Source organism: Pelobates fuscus, chromosome 6 (genome assembly GCF_036172605.1).
Source record: "Pelobates fuscus isolate aPelFus1 chromosome 6, aPelFus1.pri, whole genome shotgun sequence".
Taxonomy (NCBI): Eukaryota; Metazoa; Chordata; class Amphibia; order Anura; family Pelobatidae; genus Pelobates; species Pelobates fuscus.
The window spans coordinates 250,818,662-250,838,691 of record NC_086322.1 but is presented as its reverse complement, the minus strand read 5'-3'; the positions used below and the strand labels follow the sequence as shown (position 1 = coordinate 250,838,691).

At 41.8% G+C, this 20,030-nt stretch overlaps 1 protein-coding gene across 1 annotated transcript in view; it reads right to left on the bottom strand.

Annotated features, from left to right (window-relative positions):
- The window catches only part of EZH1 (enhancer of zeste 1 polycomb repressive complex 2 subunit), a 165,718-nt gene that overhangs the window by 31,012 nt on the left and 114,676 nt on the right, over positions 1-20,030 (bottom strand). Inside the window, exons 12-15 of the mRNA XM_063458931.1 lie at positions 11,529-11,620; positions 6,349-6,529; positions 2,056-2,252; positions 806-897 (exon numbers count right to left, since the gene is read on the bottom strand). Of these exons, the coding sequence (XP_063315001.1) occupies positions 806-897; positions 2,056-2,252; positions 6,349-6,529; positions 11,529-11,620 (562 nt within the window). The remainder of the gene's footprint in view (positions 1-805; positions 898-2,055; positions 2,253-6,348; positions 6,530-11,528; positions 11,621-20,030) is intronic.

The following is a 20,030-nucleotide window of genomic DNA, read 5'->3' as shown; positions in this document are numbered from 1 at the left end:
TATATATCAGTGTCTCAGTGCCCCATGTCTCCCCGTGTCCCCTCGTGTCTGTCACCCAGTGTCCCCAAGAGTCTCAGATTTCCCAGGTCCCTCAGTGTTGGGGACATGGGGACACTGGGAGACATGAGGACACAAACACTAAGGGACTGGGAGACATAGGGACACAGACATTCCCCCTTTTTGTGTATGTTCGCCCTTTCGGCCGTTCTGGTTATGTGATTTGTGTCAGTAGCCCACCCTTTTACCGCATCCATAGACTTCCTGCTTTACTGGACACTGCTGTTAGGGGGTATGGGTTTACTTGAAAGATGAAAGCATGATATTAGCAAAGGGTATGTGTTTTATCATAGTTGCATCCAATGAGTTTCCCTACAGCATCATCTCCATCAGATACATGTCGCTTAGGAGGTAGGACTGTTTTAGTGTTTTTGGTCAATAAGATTTTGTAATTAGGCCCATCATAATTATCAGCACCAGGCCCACTGGGCTCTTAATCCGGCCCTGCCCATAGGTATTGAAAGATACCTGGGGATCCTTGGTACCAGCAGGGATTTAACCCCTGCTGGTACTTTTACTGCACGACGGTCTGTGCCGTCACTGATCATTAAAGCCCTGTGCTGCATGACGGCATAGAGGTCATGTGGTCTTTAAGTAGTTAAAAACCAAATCCTAAAATGCCTTTAGGTGGATTAAAACATATTAGCAATGTCGTTTTATTTTACAAGTTCACTTTTAATTTTATGCCATGCCAAATTTTCCTTATTCTATGCTGCTAAAATAAATAAATGCCATGTTCACACTGTACCTGTGCTTCCTTTTCTTCTTCTGAGCCGTATTCATTAGCTCCTTAGCTGGCACTTTCAGAATTAATGAATCTTTTACAGCAAACTGGAAAACCTTTAGTGGAAAATGAAATAAAAATAAATAATTAAAACCGATTATTCCACACAGTATGCAATATTCTATGCATAATTAAATCTAATCAGTGTGGTTAGCAAAACAAACAATTGACAGAAGCCTGTAAAACATAAATGCAATACAATAATGAGCTGAGCTGAATTGCCAGAGTGCGTGCTGAAGACTTCTTCTCTTGCAGGTAGCACTGTGGGCATGCTTGCAAGGAGAATCTTGTAGGACTGTGTGTGTGTGACTTGCATGCAAACAGTGAAAATAACTATCTCATTGTAAAATTGTCCCTGTTATTCCTGTCCTCTACATCTCTCCACATAATATTATTTAGAATTACTTATTTCTTTCACCACCAGTGTGGCTAGGGGTGCGTAAACAAAAACAAAAGTGATTTAAATCACAAATGGCAGTGAACTGAGCAGTGAAACTACAGAGGCATGATTTATACATTAAAACTGCTTCATTAAGCTAAAGGTATCTTGGTGACTATAGTGTCCCTCTATTGCTTTTTTTGTTAAAATACATTTTGTGACATGTGGCTATGCTCACTGCACATGCGGCCAATTCAAACAATGCTATCCTATGGGAAAGCATTGGATGAAATTATTATTGTTCATGATGTCAGCAAGGAGGAGGTCAGGGCTGCTCCAGCAGACCTGCAATTTTAACATTCTAGGGTCAGGAATACATGTTTGTGTTCCTGACTCTATAGTGTTCCTTTAATCATGAATTGGTGGCTGCTGAAATCTTTAGCAGACAATTAACAGAATAGGAGAACATCCTTGGCAAGTAAAAAAACAAACAAACAAAAAGAATCATAAAGATGCATTTTTCCCATATTGTTGTCTTACATTGGCTAACCACAGATATATTTAAATACATAGTAGATTTAGTTTACTGCAAACATGGTTATCATTTTGTCTCTCTCTCTCTCTCTCTCTCTCTATATATATATATATATATATATATATTTTTTTTATTGTCCAAAATAATCTATGCCCATATGAAATACATACATATAAGAAACATACCTTCCAATGTATTTTCATATTTCAAAATACTTTGGATGCCAGTAAAAGCAATGGCATTTTAGGTATGTTTTAGGATATTGTAGTGATGAAACAAGTTTGTGATGACCTCTCTTACCTGTTTGCATGTCTTGGTGCCCATAAGACGAGCTATGGAACAAAAGTTATTGAAGTAGGTTCCATGGAAGACTCTGAAGAGAGATTCTTCTGCTCCAGACCACTCCACAGGTTCGCTGGGCTCTGAAACATCAGGAAGTTCCCCAGACAAGCTGCCCTGCCTTTGCTTGGTGGGGGTCTGGCAACGAGAATTTGCCTCTAAGATAACAATAAAAATGTTTTGGGAAAACACACCAGGAAATAGTTTGTTTTATTGTCCATCATAAAACAACTGCCTTCTCTACATAATGATATCCAGTCTGTATGGTTTCACTACATACCGAAATACACATATATATATTTTTTTATTGACCAATATTTTTATAAGAATGCCCATTAGGTAGGAAGAGTAGGCCTAAAACAAGCGTTTATAAGAACACTTAGAATGAACAACAGTGAATTCCTGCGCAGGTCTAATAAGGTCTGCACAAGACATTTGTTTTGACATTCAGTTGGTCTCTTCTTGTGGGTATCCATGTATGGATTATCCTTTTGGTAAGATCCAAGTCTTCTGTATATTAGCCAAAAACAATAGTTCATGAGAATGCGGAGAATGGACATAATCTCAAGAAGCTTTCCCTTCGTGGCATCCGCATTCAGATCTCATTCAGATACAAGTTTTAGCTTACTTTTTCTTAACCTGTTGGAATGCACTGAAGGCAGCCCTAGGAAAATATTCCAGCAATAAATACTTTGTGTATAGTTAGATAGAGAGAGTTAGTGAGTGTGTGAGTGAGTGAGTGTGTATTTATTTATTTAGTGAGTATGTCATGACAGGTTCACTTAAACATCCAACTCCCAAGGCGCTAAATATATTATTTATCATAGTTATAAATAATTTATTTATGTGATTTTGGAGTTACTATTGTTACTTACCTGCAATTTCTCAATTCAGATGGCCCATGAGCATAACAAAGCTGTAACCCAAACCTTCCAGTCCGCCCCCTGTCTGTTGTTATTGGCTCTGCTTTGGGACACTTATTTTGGCATGGCTATCCTCTACGCTCATGAGGACATCAGCATATTTGTAACAGTGTGGCAAATACATCAGTGCAGCAAATGTATATATTGAAAAGCTTATTCCATGTGAATTACTCATACAAGCTTGCTGACACATGCAGACAAGCTCACGGGCACACACACAAACGTACTGTAGGCAAACTCTCTGACACACACAAGTTAACTACAGGCAAACTCAATGGTATACACACCCAAAAGCTGACTATCAAAAAGCTCACTAATACACAGAAAATCTCTCTAACCGACACAAGCTCACATACACAAAGGCTGACTACAGACAAGCTGACTGATACAAAGGCCCCCTGACATTCACAAGCGCACAACAGACACGTTCACTGACACACACATGCTCACTGTAAACACGTTGCTGGTAAACACAAGCTCTCTACAGAAAAGCTCAGTGACATACAAGCTCACTGACACACACACATAAGTTCACTATGGATAAGCTCACTGACCCAAATACACACAAGCTCACTACAGACAAGCTCACTGACAAACACACACTCACTACAGAAAAGCTCACTGACACAAACACACACAAGCTCACTACAGACAAGCTTAGTGACACGCACAAGCTCACTACACACAAACCCACTGACACACACGCTCACATAAGTTTACAACAGACAAGCTCACTGACAAATATACAAGCTCACTACAGTCAAGTTCATGGACACACACACAAGCTCACTACAGACAAGTTCATTGACACACACAAGTTCACTACAAACAATTTTACTGACACACACACACATTTATTTATAAAATATTTTACCAGGAAATATACATTGCGATTTCTCTCGTTTTCAAGTATGTCCTGGGTCCACAAAACATTGCATTGATACAATAGGGTAAAATAAAAATATAAACATAAGCTCACTACAGACAAGCCCACTGGCACAGGCAAGCTCACTGACCAAAATATACACAAGCTCACTGATACAGACAAGCTCACTGATAGACAAGTTTACTGACACACAAACACAAGCCCACTGGCACACACATGCTCACTACAGAAAAGTTTGCTGACACAAGTATAAACTCACTACAGACAAGCTCACTGACACACAAGCTCACTTCAGACAATCTCAGTGAAACAAACATATTTTACTACAGACAAGCTCACTGAGACACACGGCTCATTAAATACAAGATCACTGGTAAAGGCACACACACGATCAATCATAGGCTGCTGGGCAAACTTACAAGTACTTGTCACTGGCAATGGGGTCTCTGAATGCACTGACTTATCTCTTCTGTGAAAGTCAACTGGTAGGGGCAGAGCTACAGTGCAGGGGTTGGATCCTTGCAGAGTCATCTGACCGTGCTGTGCGGGAAACGGCAAAGGGGCATTTGTAAGAGAGACTTAAAGCGCTCTCTCACTCCTCCTTGCTGCTCCTCCCTTTGCTTCTGTACTGGCTGCTGGCATCCTCAATGCGGCCATCTAGTTGGCTGCACCAGATCCCCAACAGTCCGAGGAGGGTAAAAATAAATGAATATCATAAAATGTTTTATGAAATCTGCTGCACTGCCCAGCCTGAGGTGATTTTGGCCCACCGAGATATTTCCAGGTATACTTGTGGGCCAGTCTTGCCCTGACGTAAGGAAAGCTATATGAGCGTTCCCAGTGTTCTCTTAAATGCTTGTTTTGGCTAATTTGCCTATGTCTAAGGTCTCCCTAAGTCCAAAGTGTAATCCACATGTGGACTCTATGGTCACTGTACCTGGGGGAGTCAATAGTGAGTCCTACTAAAACCTGAAAGAATAGTCTGGGTTTGCAATACTTCTGGCACAATTGAGTTAAAACTTGTAGGACATCTGAATGGGGACGCATCGAAGAGCAAGCTATTTGAGCTGTTGTCTGTTCTCACTGTTCTTTTAAACTCTTAAGAACACAGAATCGCATGTTTTTCTTCTACTTAATTCATTTCTGAGCACAGAAGGGAAAAAACTAGTTCAGAGATGTTAAATATAGTGTGTAGGATTTGGTAGAGGGTATCAGAATAATTTACTCAAACGGTTATGAATTACAAATTGAATAATTCTGAAGCCTTTGATAAATTTTAAGTGGCTTAATCCATGTACCATAAGTGACTAAAACCAAAAGAAATATAGAGGCCTTTTGAAGAACCACTAAAGACACCCAGAGCATGTCATTGTTATCTCAATGAAACGTCTGGGTGCAGTGGTCCTTTAGTATGAACCCTGCAATGTAATACATTGCCGTTTACTATAGAACAGCAATGCTTGCATTGCAGGTTTAAATACACCTCTAGTTGCTGTCAAAAAGGCAAACTTGGTTCTCGCAACTAGCTACCTTTTAATTGAAGGAGCACAGCACTGAGCGGCTACAGGGCCTCCTGGGTCCCGGCACTGAAAAATAGGTGAGTAAAACTCCTTTTCACATTTTGTTTTTTAAATCTAGCTTGGGGGAAGGGAGAACTGAAACTAAAGGCAAGGAAGAACACTATAGCATTAGGAATTTAATAAAATGAATTAATTCAGTATTGTTTCCTGTGCTTGTTGAAATCTAAGTACTCCTAAAATGAGGATGTGGAGAGGGTTTATTACAGTTCTTAAATTAAACACTCCAAGCACCATAATCACTACAGCTCATTGGCTGAGAGCTGCAGGTGATCAGCTCTGGAAGCTTAACTCAGAACTTTCCGCTTTCTGTCAGAAGTAGTGGAGGTGGGGACCAGAGCCCGGCAAATTCCATGTAATAAGTCAAACTGTTCTAAAATGATGTAGTGGATAAAGTGCTTGGAGTTTTCCTTTCACCCCTTTACAGACTACAGCTAGGAGGGTACACATATAGACTAGAGAAAAGGGAATGCTAGGGGCAATGTGAAGTAGAATACTTTCAGCAACCTGTGGAGATATTTCTTTGTGTTTACTTGTTGGTCATACAAGCAGAAGTACTACACTGTTGGATATGCCTTAAAAGGATGTGGCTGTGATTTTTACTGTGTCAAGGACGTCATTAGTTCTAAAGCTAATCAATGATCTAAGAATCATACCAGGCAGAATTATATGAAACCATGTAACGTACGTACTTTGAGCATCTCCTTTAATTTGTAGATCCTCAATGCTGTAGGACTGCAACGTCCATGATGCTTTACCCTTCTAAAGGGAGGCAAAGCATCATAGCATTACCTTTTGACCAGCCCTGCTCTAGAACAACCCTAAGCAATAGAAATATTTTGAAAGTGCAAAATGCATTGATGTAAACCTGAAGAACTGGAAGCACATTCATTGCTGGTTTCTCTATCACTGTCGCCTTCCCTGGCTTCTGAAACAGCGGAGGTTGAAGTACTGGAACCAGAAGCAGAGACTGAAGTATTTTTCCGGCGACGTCTCCCTAAGCATTTGGATCTAGGGTTGTTCATCATGGCATACTCTTTGGCTCCATCCTAAAAGAGCCAAAAAAAAAAATACAAAATTTAAAGTCGATTTTTCAATGTTCAGCCCAAATTTCAATTTATCTGAAGCACTAGCCATCATTTGTGGAGTTGGAATTGTGTATGCTGCACCCTAACTCCAATGTTTCCAAATATTTTGAATGAATAAAAGAATGGGTATTATACTCCTATTTCACTCAAAAGGAGCGAGCAACCTTAAGGGAATATAACAAAAAAGAAAGAAAGCATCCTTGCATCTCGTGTGCAAAAAAAGAATTTGAGATGTTCTAAAGTTGTTCAACAAATTAAAAAAAAATGTTTATGAAATTAAGGCGATCATAAAAGCTAGATTTTTTTCCTAACTAAAGTTAGTTGTGACAATACTGGAGTTTTGCACGTAAAACTAAAAACTGTTTTGAATAATACAGAAACACTATCAAAGTTTTCTGTGCCACAATAAAGTTATTGACACATTTACATAGATTCAGTAAATTATTTCATATTATATGAATTTAGTAAGACATTATATGTAATGGTTTTTAACCTACCTGTTGTGAAAATCATTACTGTGATATTGAATACATAATGAAGTAACAGCAAGCTGACTGTGCACAATTTTTACCTAGACATAATATGCATATGCTTCAAAAAGTTAACTATTTAAACACACTGTGTGTGCTCTACTAATGTCCCATTTGCAGGAATCAGTATGATGTTTCTATTGTTTGGTTTTCAGGCATGAGATATCACTATAAATGTAAGCCTTAAAGGGACACTACTACAAAATAAATAAAAATCATCATTAAGTATATATACCACTAATGAAAAAATGCATGCATTTAATATTGCATTTTATCATTGGTGTTCTATCTAAAACCAGTTTGCAAATCATGCATTTCTTTTGTCTGCTGCCTTTGCAAGCCCTCCCTTTTCTAGCCCCGCCCAGACTTGCTGTGACTGTCCAATCTCACACTTCCCAATGCATCTCAATGAGAAGTCTGTGCAAGGCAGGCGCTCTGGGCAATTGCTGCCTCTTGAGTTTAGCTCCACTGCTGTCAGCTTGTAAGGCGGGGTGTGTCCAGGTAAATTCATAAAAGTATACATTTCTATACATTTGGCATTTTTTGTAATATGGTATAAATAGAACTCACTCTTTACACTCAACGCTTTTCAGCAAGCTAAAGTGCTTGCAGACCCCTGGTGCTGTCCATTTTTAAGGAGTTTAACATTGCCTGAGGGTCCCTTGTCAACCACAGTTCAGCTCCAACTTGACACATGGCTGAAGCAGAGATTACACATTTCCTTCTAGCCAAATACATTTCACACCAGCAATGGCTGCTGTGATAGGCTGACAGCTGACACACTCAGTCAATCGCCACTGCAAATTGCTGCCCAGACTAATGCTTCCTCAATAGACCAACTTCCAGGGAATCTCATTTGGCATTACAACATTAAGCCGTTTCAACGTTAAAGGAAGGACGGTTCCAGGGGACTCCAGAAAATATAACCACTTCCATAAGATGACACAGTCAAAGTGCCTACAGTGTCCCATTAATTACTAAGAAAGGTTGAAAATATGCAAACTTCAGAAAGCATGCTTATTTTGTTTACTTTAAAAAAAGGCGATTCAGAAGGATAACATTGTACAAATACATACAAGGTCAATACAAACAGCTCGATGGTAATCTGTTTATTAAAAAGGACAAAGGGTTAACCATGTAAACATAGAGAGGAAATTTCACCTATGGCAGAGGAAGGGGTTCTTTACAGAAAGAACAATAACTTTGGAGATTTATTTAATTAATTTAAATGATTCTTACATGATTTTTAAATAATCACTGGAGGATGCTTTTTTTGGAAAAACAGAATCTCCAAAGATATAATAGTTAAAGGAACACTCCATGGTTGAAAACTAGTATTTTTGTTTTAACATTTGGAGTGTTCTTTTACTACAATAAACACTAGGTACTCACCCCACCATGAAAACCAAAAGAGTTTACCTAGCTTCTTCTACAGTGTCTAATCATCGCTTGTTGCTGAACTGCTTTGCCCATGAAAGACTGTCAGTGACTCAGTCTCCACCTTGTGACACAATTGGCAAATGCGTGACAATAGCAGTGAATGAATATTCAAGTGAAGTAAACCAGGAAAGCCTCCTGGCTGTCAGCTTGACTGCCATGAGGTGTTCCTAAATTAATTACAAAAATGTAATTCATAAAATGGGAACGGGGAACACCTGTTAACGTTTCACCATGTTTTAGGGGTCAGGAGTGTCTCTTTTATATGTGGGGTAACAGCTTGTTGATCCAAGGAGGAATATAACTGCCACTTTGAAGACTAGTGGCAATATTGAAAATTGCTTCAGATTGGGCTTTTCGTCTCCTTTTGGATCAATGGCAGTAATACAGATTAGTGAAAGGCAGAACTTCTTTCAAGCAATACTACTATGTGACTATGTGTAACCAGGACCTTTCATGAAATCACACATACAGATAATTATTTAGGCAAAAAGCTAAAAAAATTGGTGAAAATGGCGGTGTTGGTGCATGGAGTGTCCCTTTAAAGGAATATTCCTAATACTATGTCTGTCCCACCAAATGTAATACAAAATAATTTAACTACCCTTATGCACGGAGTGCCAGTCTCTGTGCGAACGCACTGCCTTGTCAGGATATTTATATCGGCAGACATTTTGTGCTATTATAGAAATTAAAAGTGTATATTGTCAGAGTCAGAACAGAGCAGACTCCATTTTGCTTCTACAGGCTAACAAAGACACATAAAATTTGTGTAACTAAACACTAGCCTGAGCTAAGGAATGCATTATGTAAACAAGGCAATGAGTCTAACAGAGAAGGGGGATGGAATACTCTTCTTAATGTAAGCTTCACACAAGAAAGCCAGACACCAGTGACCAGATAAGACTCAGTAATTTTACAAGGTCCCATTGTAAGTAAGGGTTGAATTTAGTTTAAACTGTCAATTTTAGAAATTACAGCAGGAATTGTCAACGCACTGTCTGGGGTAAATCCAAAGAAAGGCTTTGAACTGACAGAAAATGTAAGTTATAGGTAGTCATATAGATAAGCCAAATTACTTCAAAAACGTCATCAGGAAAAGTTAACTGTTTCCTGGATAGAAAGGTTTAGTGAGGCGAGACTGCCCTCTATGGACCAAATACCTAAATTGTAATCTGCAGGTTGACCACACCTTCAGTTTCCTATTGGCCTTATCAAGTAATGACGTACAGAGTGTCTGGCCCTTTAAAAGAAAGGACAAAGAGTTGGAAGAGGAGAGTTGAAGTTGTTGGAGTTGAAAGTTGGAGTTGGAGTTTGGGCTTTCAGGTTCGGACATGCAGAGAGATCATGACAGATATTCACTCTTGGAAACAACTCAAGAAACATTCCTTGACACTTAGCTACCTAAGAACATCTACTTAACTGGTAATTATGCTGGTTTTATTTAATTAATCTAAATTAATTAAAAATCTTATAGCATGATATATGACTGGATAAATCACGGTTAGATTTCAATATTTAGAAATCTTAGTTAACTAAAGAATAAATAGTTATAAACATTCCATTCTGCAGGTGGAATTAAGAATAATTATATATTAATGTGATATTATCACGTGTTAGCATACCAATGTTTTTATCCAGATGTATTGATCTGCTCTAAAATAAGATAAGATATTTTTAGGCAAATTAAAATTCGGCTTATAGAATCTGGTAGATTATTCTTATTGGATGGTTCCAGGAAATGATTAATGAGCTGGTTTAAATGTTATTTTGATTGAAAATTAAATGCCTAGGTGGATCTAGCCAGCACTGAAAGGGTTACTCAGTTAACTGTTAGCCAAGGTTTTATGGCTGTTCGCTGGAGTTTAACTTTCTGTCTGTAAAGTACCCCATAAATCAAAAGTTTTGACAATTGATGCTGTTAGCCATTGTAACGTGTTTTAACATAGCCATTATATTGCATATTTATGTTATACTAAATATTCACTGATTATTATCATGCATGCTGCCTAATATTATTATTGTTATTTGTCACAATAAATTATATCTATTTTTATAACAAATTGTGATTTTATTTGTATGGAATACATTTCACTTACATGATAACGATCTCTCAGATCTAAGAGAATTGAAATAGTGGGCAATTCTCGACTGTTTAATATTATCATCCCATAAATATCCCCACAGCCTCTGTTGTCTAATACCATAAATCCTGATGATCTCAGTCAATCCAATGCTTCCCACAGCACTGGGAGGTCAGTGCACAAGCATGACAAATCACCATTCTAGTGACTCTGGTGCCTATAGTTTCCCTTTAACTTTCTCAAAGATCTGTGTAATTGATTCGATTACAACACCTGACCTTCACACCTACATAATCATGTTGGACATCCATTCCAAAATCATGGGCATCAGTACAGAGTTGGTGTCTCCCCCATAAATTCTAGACATATTGAGCATCAAAAGCAATTAGTGATTTATTGAATAATTATCTTGTTGTGTAAAAATGATTAGATGCAAAACTGAGTAAAAAAAATGTGCTTTCTCAATTTTTTCAAATATTTTATTGATATTTAATTTTGTGTTATGTATGTACATTGGATATTTAAAGAAAGCCATATTTCTCCTTTAAAATGATCTGGATGACCTTAACCAGAAAGTGTTAAAATTAGGTAGAATGGACACATGGCAATATTGCTGAAAAGGCTTTGTTTACAAATGTGTCTCATCTCAAAAAGTCTTGGGCCTTAACCCCCTAAGGACACAACTTCTGGAATAAAAGGGAATAATGAAGGAATATTTCCGTCATGTGTCCTTAAGGGGTTAAATGGTTAGTATTTTGTGCACAATCTTATGTTACATAAACATGTAGATTATCGTAAGAAAAATAATAGTAAAAAAATTAATATATATTAAAAAAGTGTGAAATTATTGAAACAAACCTTCGGTTAGGGGTTTAAACATATTCAAACAATTAAACGAATAAAACTCACAAGCAACAAGAAGCAGTGAATTCCACAGGGCTCTGTCTCAATCTTTATTTCTCGACTCCTCCTCCTATACACATTAGGACTTGCATGGAATGCTAAATGTGATAAAATAAATTTAAGAAGTAAACAAATGTTTAAAAACAAAATTATACCTTTTCATTTATATAGGTAAATTTCAATTAAAGCCAGTATTTATAGCTACCATCAGCAGGCACTAATTTCGAGACAATATCTGTGGTGCCTCCTGTGGTTTTGCGGAATCCTCCATAAACATTAGGGATGCACACTCACACATGTGCGAAAGCAGTAGCGGAAGTACCCCTGGTGCAGCTGCACCATGGCCCACTCGCTCAGGGAGTCCATCGGATGACCCATGCACTTAGAGCCACCCGATGACCATCTATGACAAGGGGCCCAGTCAGGCGCTGTGGCCCTTTAACAGAGATTCCTGGCCCTCTGGTCTGTGTGAATACAAATCACTTCCTCCCATTCTACCAACAAGCTGCTCAGGAATGGGAAACAGGGGAGGTCCAGTGTCTTACCTGTGTGCATGTGTTGTCTGTATGTATATGTGCGTTAGCTGTGTGTGTGCCCATGGGTATGTGTCTGTCTGTGCGCCAATGTTTGTGTATGTATCCGTGTGTCTGCAGGGGCAGACTGACAATTCGGGCACATCGGTCATGGACCGAGGGCAAGAGACAGCCAGGGGCCCGGCCACACAGCCATGCTCCAACTGGAAAGGCAAATAAAAAAATAAAAAACATTTTCCCTCAATAGGTTGTGGGGCCTCACAGGACGTGCAGGGCCCCAGCAACCTACCGCTCTGCACCTTACCCCCCTCTTTCCTCGCACTGAATGAGACCTGGCAGCATTACCTGCTCTCTGCCAGGTCTCCTTCCTGTCTTGTGCGGCACACTGTGTGATGGGAGAGGCGGGGCTAGGAAGTGACATCACGTCCTGCACTCTGCTCTCACACAGAACATTCTCACAGCCACAGAACTGAGGGTGAGCAGCAGCCTGGGAGAGACCACAGAAAGTAGGAGAAAGGTAGGAAGAGAAAATGTGGAGTTGGGGAGAGACCACAGGGAGCAGAAAGAGTTAGGAGAACAAAGGGGAAGATGGGGAGAGACATCAGAGAGCAAGGAGAGGTAGGAAGATGGAGGAAGAGAAAAAAGGGGAAGATGGAGAGAGAAAAGTTAATGAAAGCAATAGAAAAATAGAAGAGAGACCAGGAGTGTCATGGGAAGAGGAGAACAATGTAAGGAACAGAGCATGGAAGAGATGTCAGAGGAAGAAAATCATGGTAAGAGGATTCTACAGAGTATGGGGACAGCAATGGAAAAGAGACACACAGAGATGATCAAAAAGTATGGGGAAAGGGAAATATGGGCTGGTGTAAAGACAGGAGTTGAGGATTGCAGGATTAAAGCTGCTGGTAATGTGAAATATCATTGGGCTGTACAGAATATGGGCCAGTGTTTGTTAGTTTGTCTGTGTGTGAATATTGAGTGTGCGTTTGTGGATATGTGTATCAGTGATTGTGTCAGAATGACTGTGTGAGTGGGGTGCATTGTTATATTTGCATAATACACTCAAACTGTAGAGAATAAAAGTCTGAATCACATTACCGTAAATACTCGAGTATAAGCCGACCCGAATATAAGCCGAGGCCCCTAATTTTACCCCAAAAAACTGGGAAAACTTATTGACTCAAGTATAAGACTAGGGTGAGAAATGCAGCAGCTACTGGTAAATCTCTAAATAAAATTAGATCCTAAAAAAATTATATTAATTGAATATTTATTTACAGTGTGTGTGTATGAGTGCAGTGTGTGTGTGTATGAGTGCAGTGTGTGTGTGTATGAGAATGCAGTGTGTGTATGAGTGCAGTGTGTGTGTGTATGAGTGCAGTGTGTGTGTATGAGTGCAGTGTGTGTGTGTGAGTGCAGTGTGTGTGTGATGCAGTGTGTGTGTGTGATGCAGTGTGTGTGTATGAATGCAGTGTTTGAGTGTGTGATGCAGAGCCTTGGTGGTGTGGGCATTTTTATTATTTTTGTATTATTTTATTTTAATAGTTTTTTGTTATATTAATTTTTTTAATTATTACTATTTTATTTTTATTATTATTATTATTAATATTTGTATTATTTTTTTCGTCCCCCTCCCTGCTTGATACATGGCAGGGAGGGGGTCTCTCACTCCCTGGTGGTCCAGTGGCATTGGTAGTTCAGTGGAGGGGGGCTGGCAGGAAGCACTTACCTCTCCTTCAGCTCCTGTCAGCTCTCTTCCCCTCCGCGCCGGTCCGTGCAGCTCCTCTGTCAGCTCACAGTGTAAGTCTTGCGAGAGCCGCACTATGACCCCGCGGCTCTCGCGAGACTTACACTGGGAGCTGACAGAGATGCTGAAAGGACCGGCGCGGAGGAGAAGGGAGCTGACAGGAGCTGCAGGAGAGGTAAGCGCTCGCTACCATCCCCCAGTCTGTATTATGGCAATATAAATTGCCATAAAACAGACAGTGACTCGAGTACAAGCCGAGTTGGGGTTTTTCAGCACAAAAAAATGTGCTGAAAAACTCGGCTTATACTCGAGTATATACGGTACTTTAAAAATACAGCCCACCACACACACATGCAGTACATACAGGCAGCAAACATATACACATTACATACATACAGGCAGCACACACACACTATACATACAGGCAGCAAACATGTACATATTACATACATACAGGCAGCACACACACACTATACATACATGCAGGCAGCAAACATATATACATTACATACATACAAGCAGCACAAACATACAGGCAGAACACAACACACGTAGCGAGCACACACTATGACAAAGGATGAGACTACACTCAGGGTAATTCATTATACATTCATTATATTTATTGAAAATAAATCCAAATTGTGAAATTAAAAAAAGTTAGAGAATATTTAATTTGTGAAAATGATTTTAGCAAATAGCCCTGTCAGTGTCCATTGCTCTAGGCAAGGGCCCCCAATCTTTGTAATTAATATTTTGTGTCAGGACAAGCAGATTGTTATAACGGATAAGTATTTGGCTACTACTTTAGTCCCTTGGACAAGTAGATTTAAAAAAAAAAATATTCCACACCCTTGCACGTGCAGGAACACACTAACGCTCAATACATATATGCATTCACACTGACACCGTATTAAAAAAAGCACATGTAGTCATCCAGACATGCACAAGTGCATTCACACAGACTCAAATACAAACATGCATTGATACCAGGGGCGGGCTGGGCCGGGGGGCAGGGAGGCAATTGCCCCCCAGGCCACACAAAATTATTTTAGGACCGGCCGCGGCGGGCCGGCCCTTTAAATGCTGCAGCCGCCGAGCGCTCTGTAAAGAGCGCTCAGACGGCTGCAGCAGCTTCTCCCCTCCCCTGTAGGTGGCCGAGCTGCACTCCGGTCCGCGGTCCCGGCCGGAGTGATGGGAAGGTGCACACTGAGTGTGCACTTCCTGTCAGTCCGACCGGGTACAGGAAACAGAAACTCCTGTTCCGCGCGGAGCAGGAGTTTCTGTTTCCTGTACCCGGCCGGACTGACAGGAAGGTGCACACTGAGCACCTTCCTATCACTCCGGCCGGGACCGCGGACCGGAGTGCAGCTCGGCCACCTACAGGGGAGGGGGTAAGAAGAAGGGGAGGAAGAGTAAGAAGAGGGGAGGGGGGAGAGAGTAAAAAGAGGGGGGGGGAGAGTAAAAAGAGGGGAGGGGGGAGAGTAAGAAGAGGGGAGGGGGGAGAGTAAGAAGAGGGGAGGGGGGAGAGTAAGAAGAGGGGAGGGGGGGAGAGTAAGAAGAGGGGAGGGGGGAGAGTAAGAAGAGGGGACGGGGGGAGAGTAAGAAGAGGGGAGGGGTGGAGAGTAAGAAGAGGGGAGGGGGGAGAGTAAGAAGAGGGGGGGGTGTAAGAAGAGGGGAGGGGGGGAGAGTAAGAAGAGGGGAGGGGGGAGAGTAAGAAGAGGGGAGGGGGGAGAGTAAGAAGAGGGGAGGGGGGGAGAGTAAGAAGAGGGGGGAGAGTAAGAAGAGGGGAGGGGGGGAGAGTAAGAAGAGGGGAGGGGGGAGAGTAAGAAGAGGAGGGGGGAGAGTAAGAAGAGGGGGGGAGTAAGAAGAGGGGAGGGGGGAGAGTAAAAAGAGGGGAGGGGGAGAGTAAGAAGAGGGGAGGGGGGAGAGTAAGAAGAAGGGGGGAGTAAGAAGAGGGGAGGGGGGAGTAAGAAGAGAGGGGAGGGGGAGTAAGAAGAGGGAAGAGATGGAGTAAGAAGAGGGAAGAGAGGGAGTAAGAAGAGGGAAGAGAGGGAGTAAGAAGAGGGGAGGGGGAGTAAGAAGGAGGGGAGATAAGAAAAAGAGGGGGGTAAGAAGAAGAAGGGGGAGTAAGAACAAGAGTGGGGAGTAATTAGAAGAAGGGGGTAAGAAGAAGAGGGGGGGTAAGAAGAAGATGGGGGAGTAAGAAGAAGAGGGGGGAGTAAGAAGAAGAAGGGGGGTAAGAAGAAGAAGGGGGGTAAGAAGAAGAAGGAAGGGGTAAGAAGAAGGAGGGGGTAAGAAGAAGAAGAGGGGGTAAGAAGAAGAAGAGGGGGTAAGAAGAAGGAGGTGGTAAGAAGAAGTAGGAGGGTTAAGAAGAAGGGGGTAGTAATAAGAAGAAGGGGGTAAGAAGAACACAGGGGGGGTGAGGAGAACACATAGAGGGAGGAGTGAGAAGAACACAGGGAGGGTGGAGGGGGGATGAGAAGAGCACAGGGAGGGTGGGTGAGTGTGAGAAGAGACCGCCTGGGGAGGGTGGGGGAGAGGAGAGACCACTAAGGGGCAGGGGAGAGATCTAAGGGACAGAAGGGACAGCTCTATAGGACAGGGGGCAAGACAGGGAGCTCTTTAACACTACTCGCACACACACACACACACACACAATGCATCCCTATGCATACACAGAAACACACAATGCACCCCTATACATACACAGAAACACACAATGCATCCCTATACATACACAGAAACAGAACATGCTTCCCTTACACACAGAGAAACACACAATGCATCCATTACACACACACACAATGCAACCCTTACACACAAAGACAATGCATCATTTGCACACATACACAGAAACATACAATGCAAACCCTTACACACACATGCAAACACACACACTGTTTTTCTTACATACACACAGAAACACAATGCATCTCTTACACTCAATGCACACACATACAGACACACACCTTGCATCCCTTATGCATACAAACACAGATTCACACAATGCATCCCTCACACACAACCAGAAACACATAATACATCCCTTATACACAAATACACACTGCTTCCACTACACACAAACACACTGCATCACCTGCACAAACTGGTATCCCTATACACTACATACCATAAGCACACATATGAGATAACACATCCCCTACACACTCCACTCCCTGTGAGCGAGCTCATGGGTGGGTGGAACATATAAGTGGACTTATGAGTGGGCCTTATGGGCATACTCACCGTCAGGCACTGGGGCCCAGACCTTGAGCTGTGTAAGAGGCCCCCAAAAAATGGAGCTGCTTCCAATTCTCCCAGAACGTTGAATTTTGTGACCACAGTTGCAAACAGCCTCCAGAGGTCCTGTTCTACACCAGACCAGTGGAGCCAAACTGCAGCCCACCATCATCCTCATCTAATTGTAAGTAGGCAATCTAGTATATTATTAGTGACACTAATCTATAATTTACCTCACATTAAAGGGACACTATAGCTTAATGAAGTGGTTCTGGTGTCTATAGCTGGTCCCTGCAGGCTTTTTAATGTAAACACACACTGTGTGCAGCACTGGCGTTAGTTCATATGGCAGATCATATGGGTGGGGCATTGTGATGTCACATGGGGGGGGCGTCAAATTTATATTTTGTCTAGGGCGGCAAAAATCCTTGCACCGGCTCTGATCCTGGGCAGGTGCACCAGTCTACTGGTGACCCACAGGAGGGGAGTGCACTGATTGCACTGCACTCTCCTCCTGCCCAGACCCGTCTTGACCGCAGTGCAAGTGCCCTCTGCCCCTAATTTACAGTGGCTCACACTCACAACAAGCAGTGCCTAGAGCCCTTTGCAGAGACGGAAACAAAGAGGTTCTGCGGCAGCTGGCCGTCCTGCAAGCATTACATTAAACAGCTGTTCCCCATGCAGCCACAGATGGCGTTGTTCTGGGAGACTGTGATTACTCTTCACTTCCTCCCAGCCTACAGAGCAGTGCATGGGGGAGAGAGGAGGAGGCATGATTTAATCTTGAATAAATCCTCTAAGCAAACCTTTATAAATTTGGGGGGATCAGCTCTGTTTCCACAGTTTATAGGTGTTTACTCTCATCTCTGTATTAATATTGAGGGATGTCTAAGTAGTAACATCAGTGTGTGTCAGCAGGGCCAGCCGTTAGGGCGGGCAAGCTGTGCGGTCACGCAGGGTGCCATGACAACAGAGGCGCCCGGCGGCCAACACAGCTCACAAGTTGGGTACACCAGCATATTTAATTTAAACGATTCGCTGGTGGTCCCCACTGGTGCGCACCAGCAGTAGGTGCAGTCAGATCATATCCTCTCCCTCGTGGTTCCGGCGCTCAATTAGTGAGTCAGAGCACAGGCTCAGAGATTCTCAGCCTGTGCTCTGACAACATTGAAAGTCAGAGCCGTGAAGGAGCGGGTATGGCAAAGAGCTACTGATTAGCATAACATCAATATCCGTTATAAAACCAGAAAAAGGTGGGCATGGATGGTGAACTGATTTGGTGGCGCAATGGGCCACTTGACTGGTTTTGCCCCCCAGGCCTAAGGCTGCCAGCCCTCCCCTGATTGATACACAGGTCTTCAAACTATACACATCCAAAAGAATCCCGTATTACATGAGAGTTATATTTAACATTTATTTAATGCACATATATTTGGCCTTCAAAGGGCCTGGGATCTAATTTTGCCCGGGGGCCCCAAAGGCTCTCAGTCTGCCCATGTGTCTGTGCATCTGCATGGGTGCCATTGTGTGTCTGTTTGTATCTGTATGTGTATCAGTGTCTGTGTATTTGTATGTGTGTCAGGGTATGTCTGTGCATCTGCATGTCCATACCTGTGTATCTGTAGGTGTGTCAGTGCATCTGTGTATCTGCAAGTGTGTCTGAGCGTATCCGGATGTTTCAGTCTGTGTGTCTGTATATGTGTATCAGTGTGTATGCGGCAGAGTATATGTGTACACATCTCAGCATTCAAACCTACACACAATTAACGCCTGCATTCACAGGCAAACACTACACACAAGTAAACCACTGCTTTTAAATGGCAACAGTACATAAAAACACACAACACTACACACAAATACACCCTACTTTCACACACATACTCCATACATTCAATAATACACTTACATTCAAACATACAAATTAGTCCTAAGTACAACCTTGCAAGGATGAGCAAATGGCAAAGCATTGTGGGAGTTGTATGACAAATAGTGATTTAAATTTTTTCCATCCTTGCGATAGGGAGGCCTCAAAAAAATTCTTGCACCAGGGCACTCTCTACTTTAGTTCTGCCACTGTGCAAGAGTACAGCATTGAAGTAGATGGCAGCATCTGCGGGGGTCAGCATCAGGTAACTATATCTACCATTTGCTGCACACCCAGGGTACCACATACTATTAGGGTTTTTTATAAAAATATGCAGCATTGCAGTTTGCAGCTAAAGCAACTAATAAAACTAATAAGGCTTTACCTCCAGTTCCTTTTGCACGTGGAGGAAACACATATTTAAACATGCTTGTACTTTTTTTGAGTTAAATATAGGGCGTTTCAGTCCCTAAGGGAGAGAATGAGCCGCAGTGAGCATATGGGCAGCCCTGAATGTGTGTTGAGTAGGGATCGACCAATATTTTTTAGAGCCGATACCGATAATCTGTGAAATTTCAGGCCGATAGTCGATAACTTACCGATATTCTGTACATTTACCATTTTGAAAAAATAAACTATTTCTAAAGGTAAATGCACAAAATATACATGCCACATGTAGTAGATGCAGTGTGTTTAGACAGGGGAGCTGTGGGTGTTTGTGTAGTGCGTGTATAGTGAATGCAGTGTGTTTGTGTAGTGTGTGTGTATACAATGAATGCAGAGTGTGTGTTTGTGTAGTGTGTGTGTATAATGAATGCAGAGTGTGTAGTATGTATAGTGAATGTAGTGTGTGGCGTGTGTAAAGTGAATGCAGTGTGTGTGTAGTGTGCGTATAGTGAATGTAGTGTGTGGGTAGGGTGTGTAAAGTGAATGCAGTGCGTGTATAGTGAATGCAGTGTGTTTGTGTAGTGTGTGTATATAATGAATGCAGAGTGTGTGTGTGTGTAGTGAATGCAATGTGTTTGTGTAGTGTGTGTATATAATGAATGCAGAGTGTGTGTGTGTTTGTGTAGTGTGTATACGAAGGCATAGTGTGTGTGTAGTTTGTGTATGTGAATGCAGAG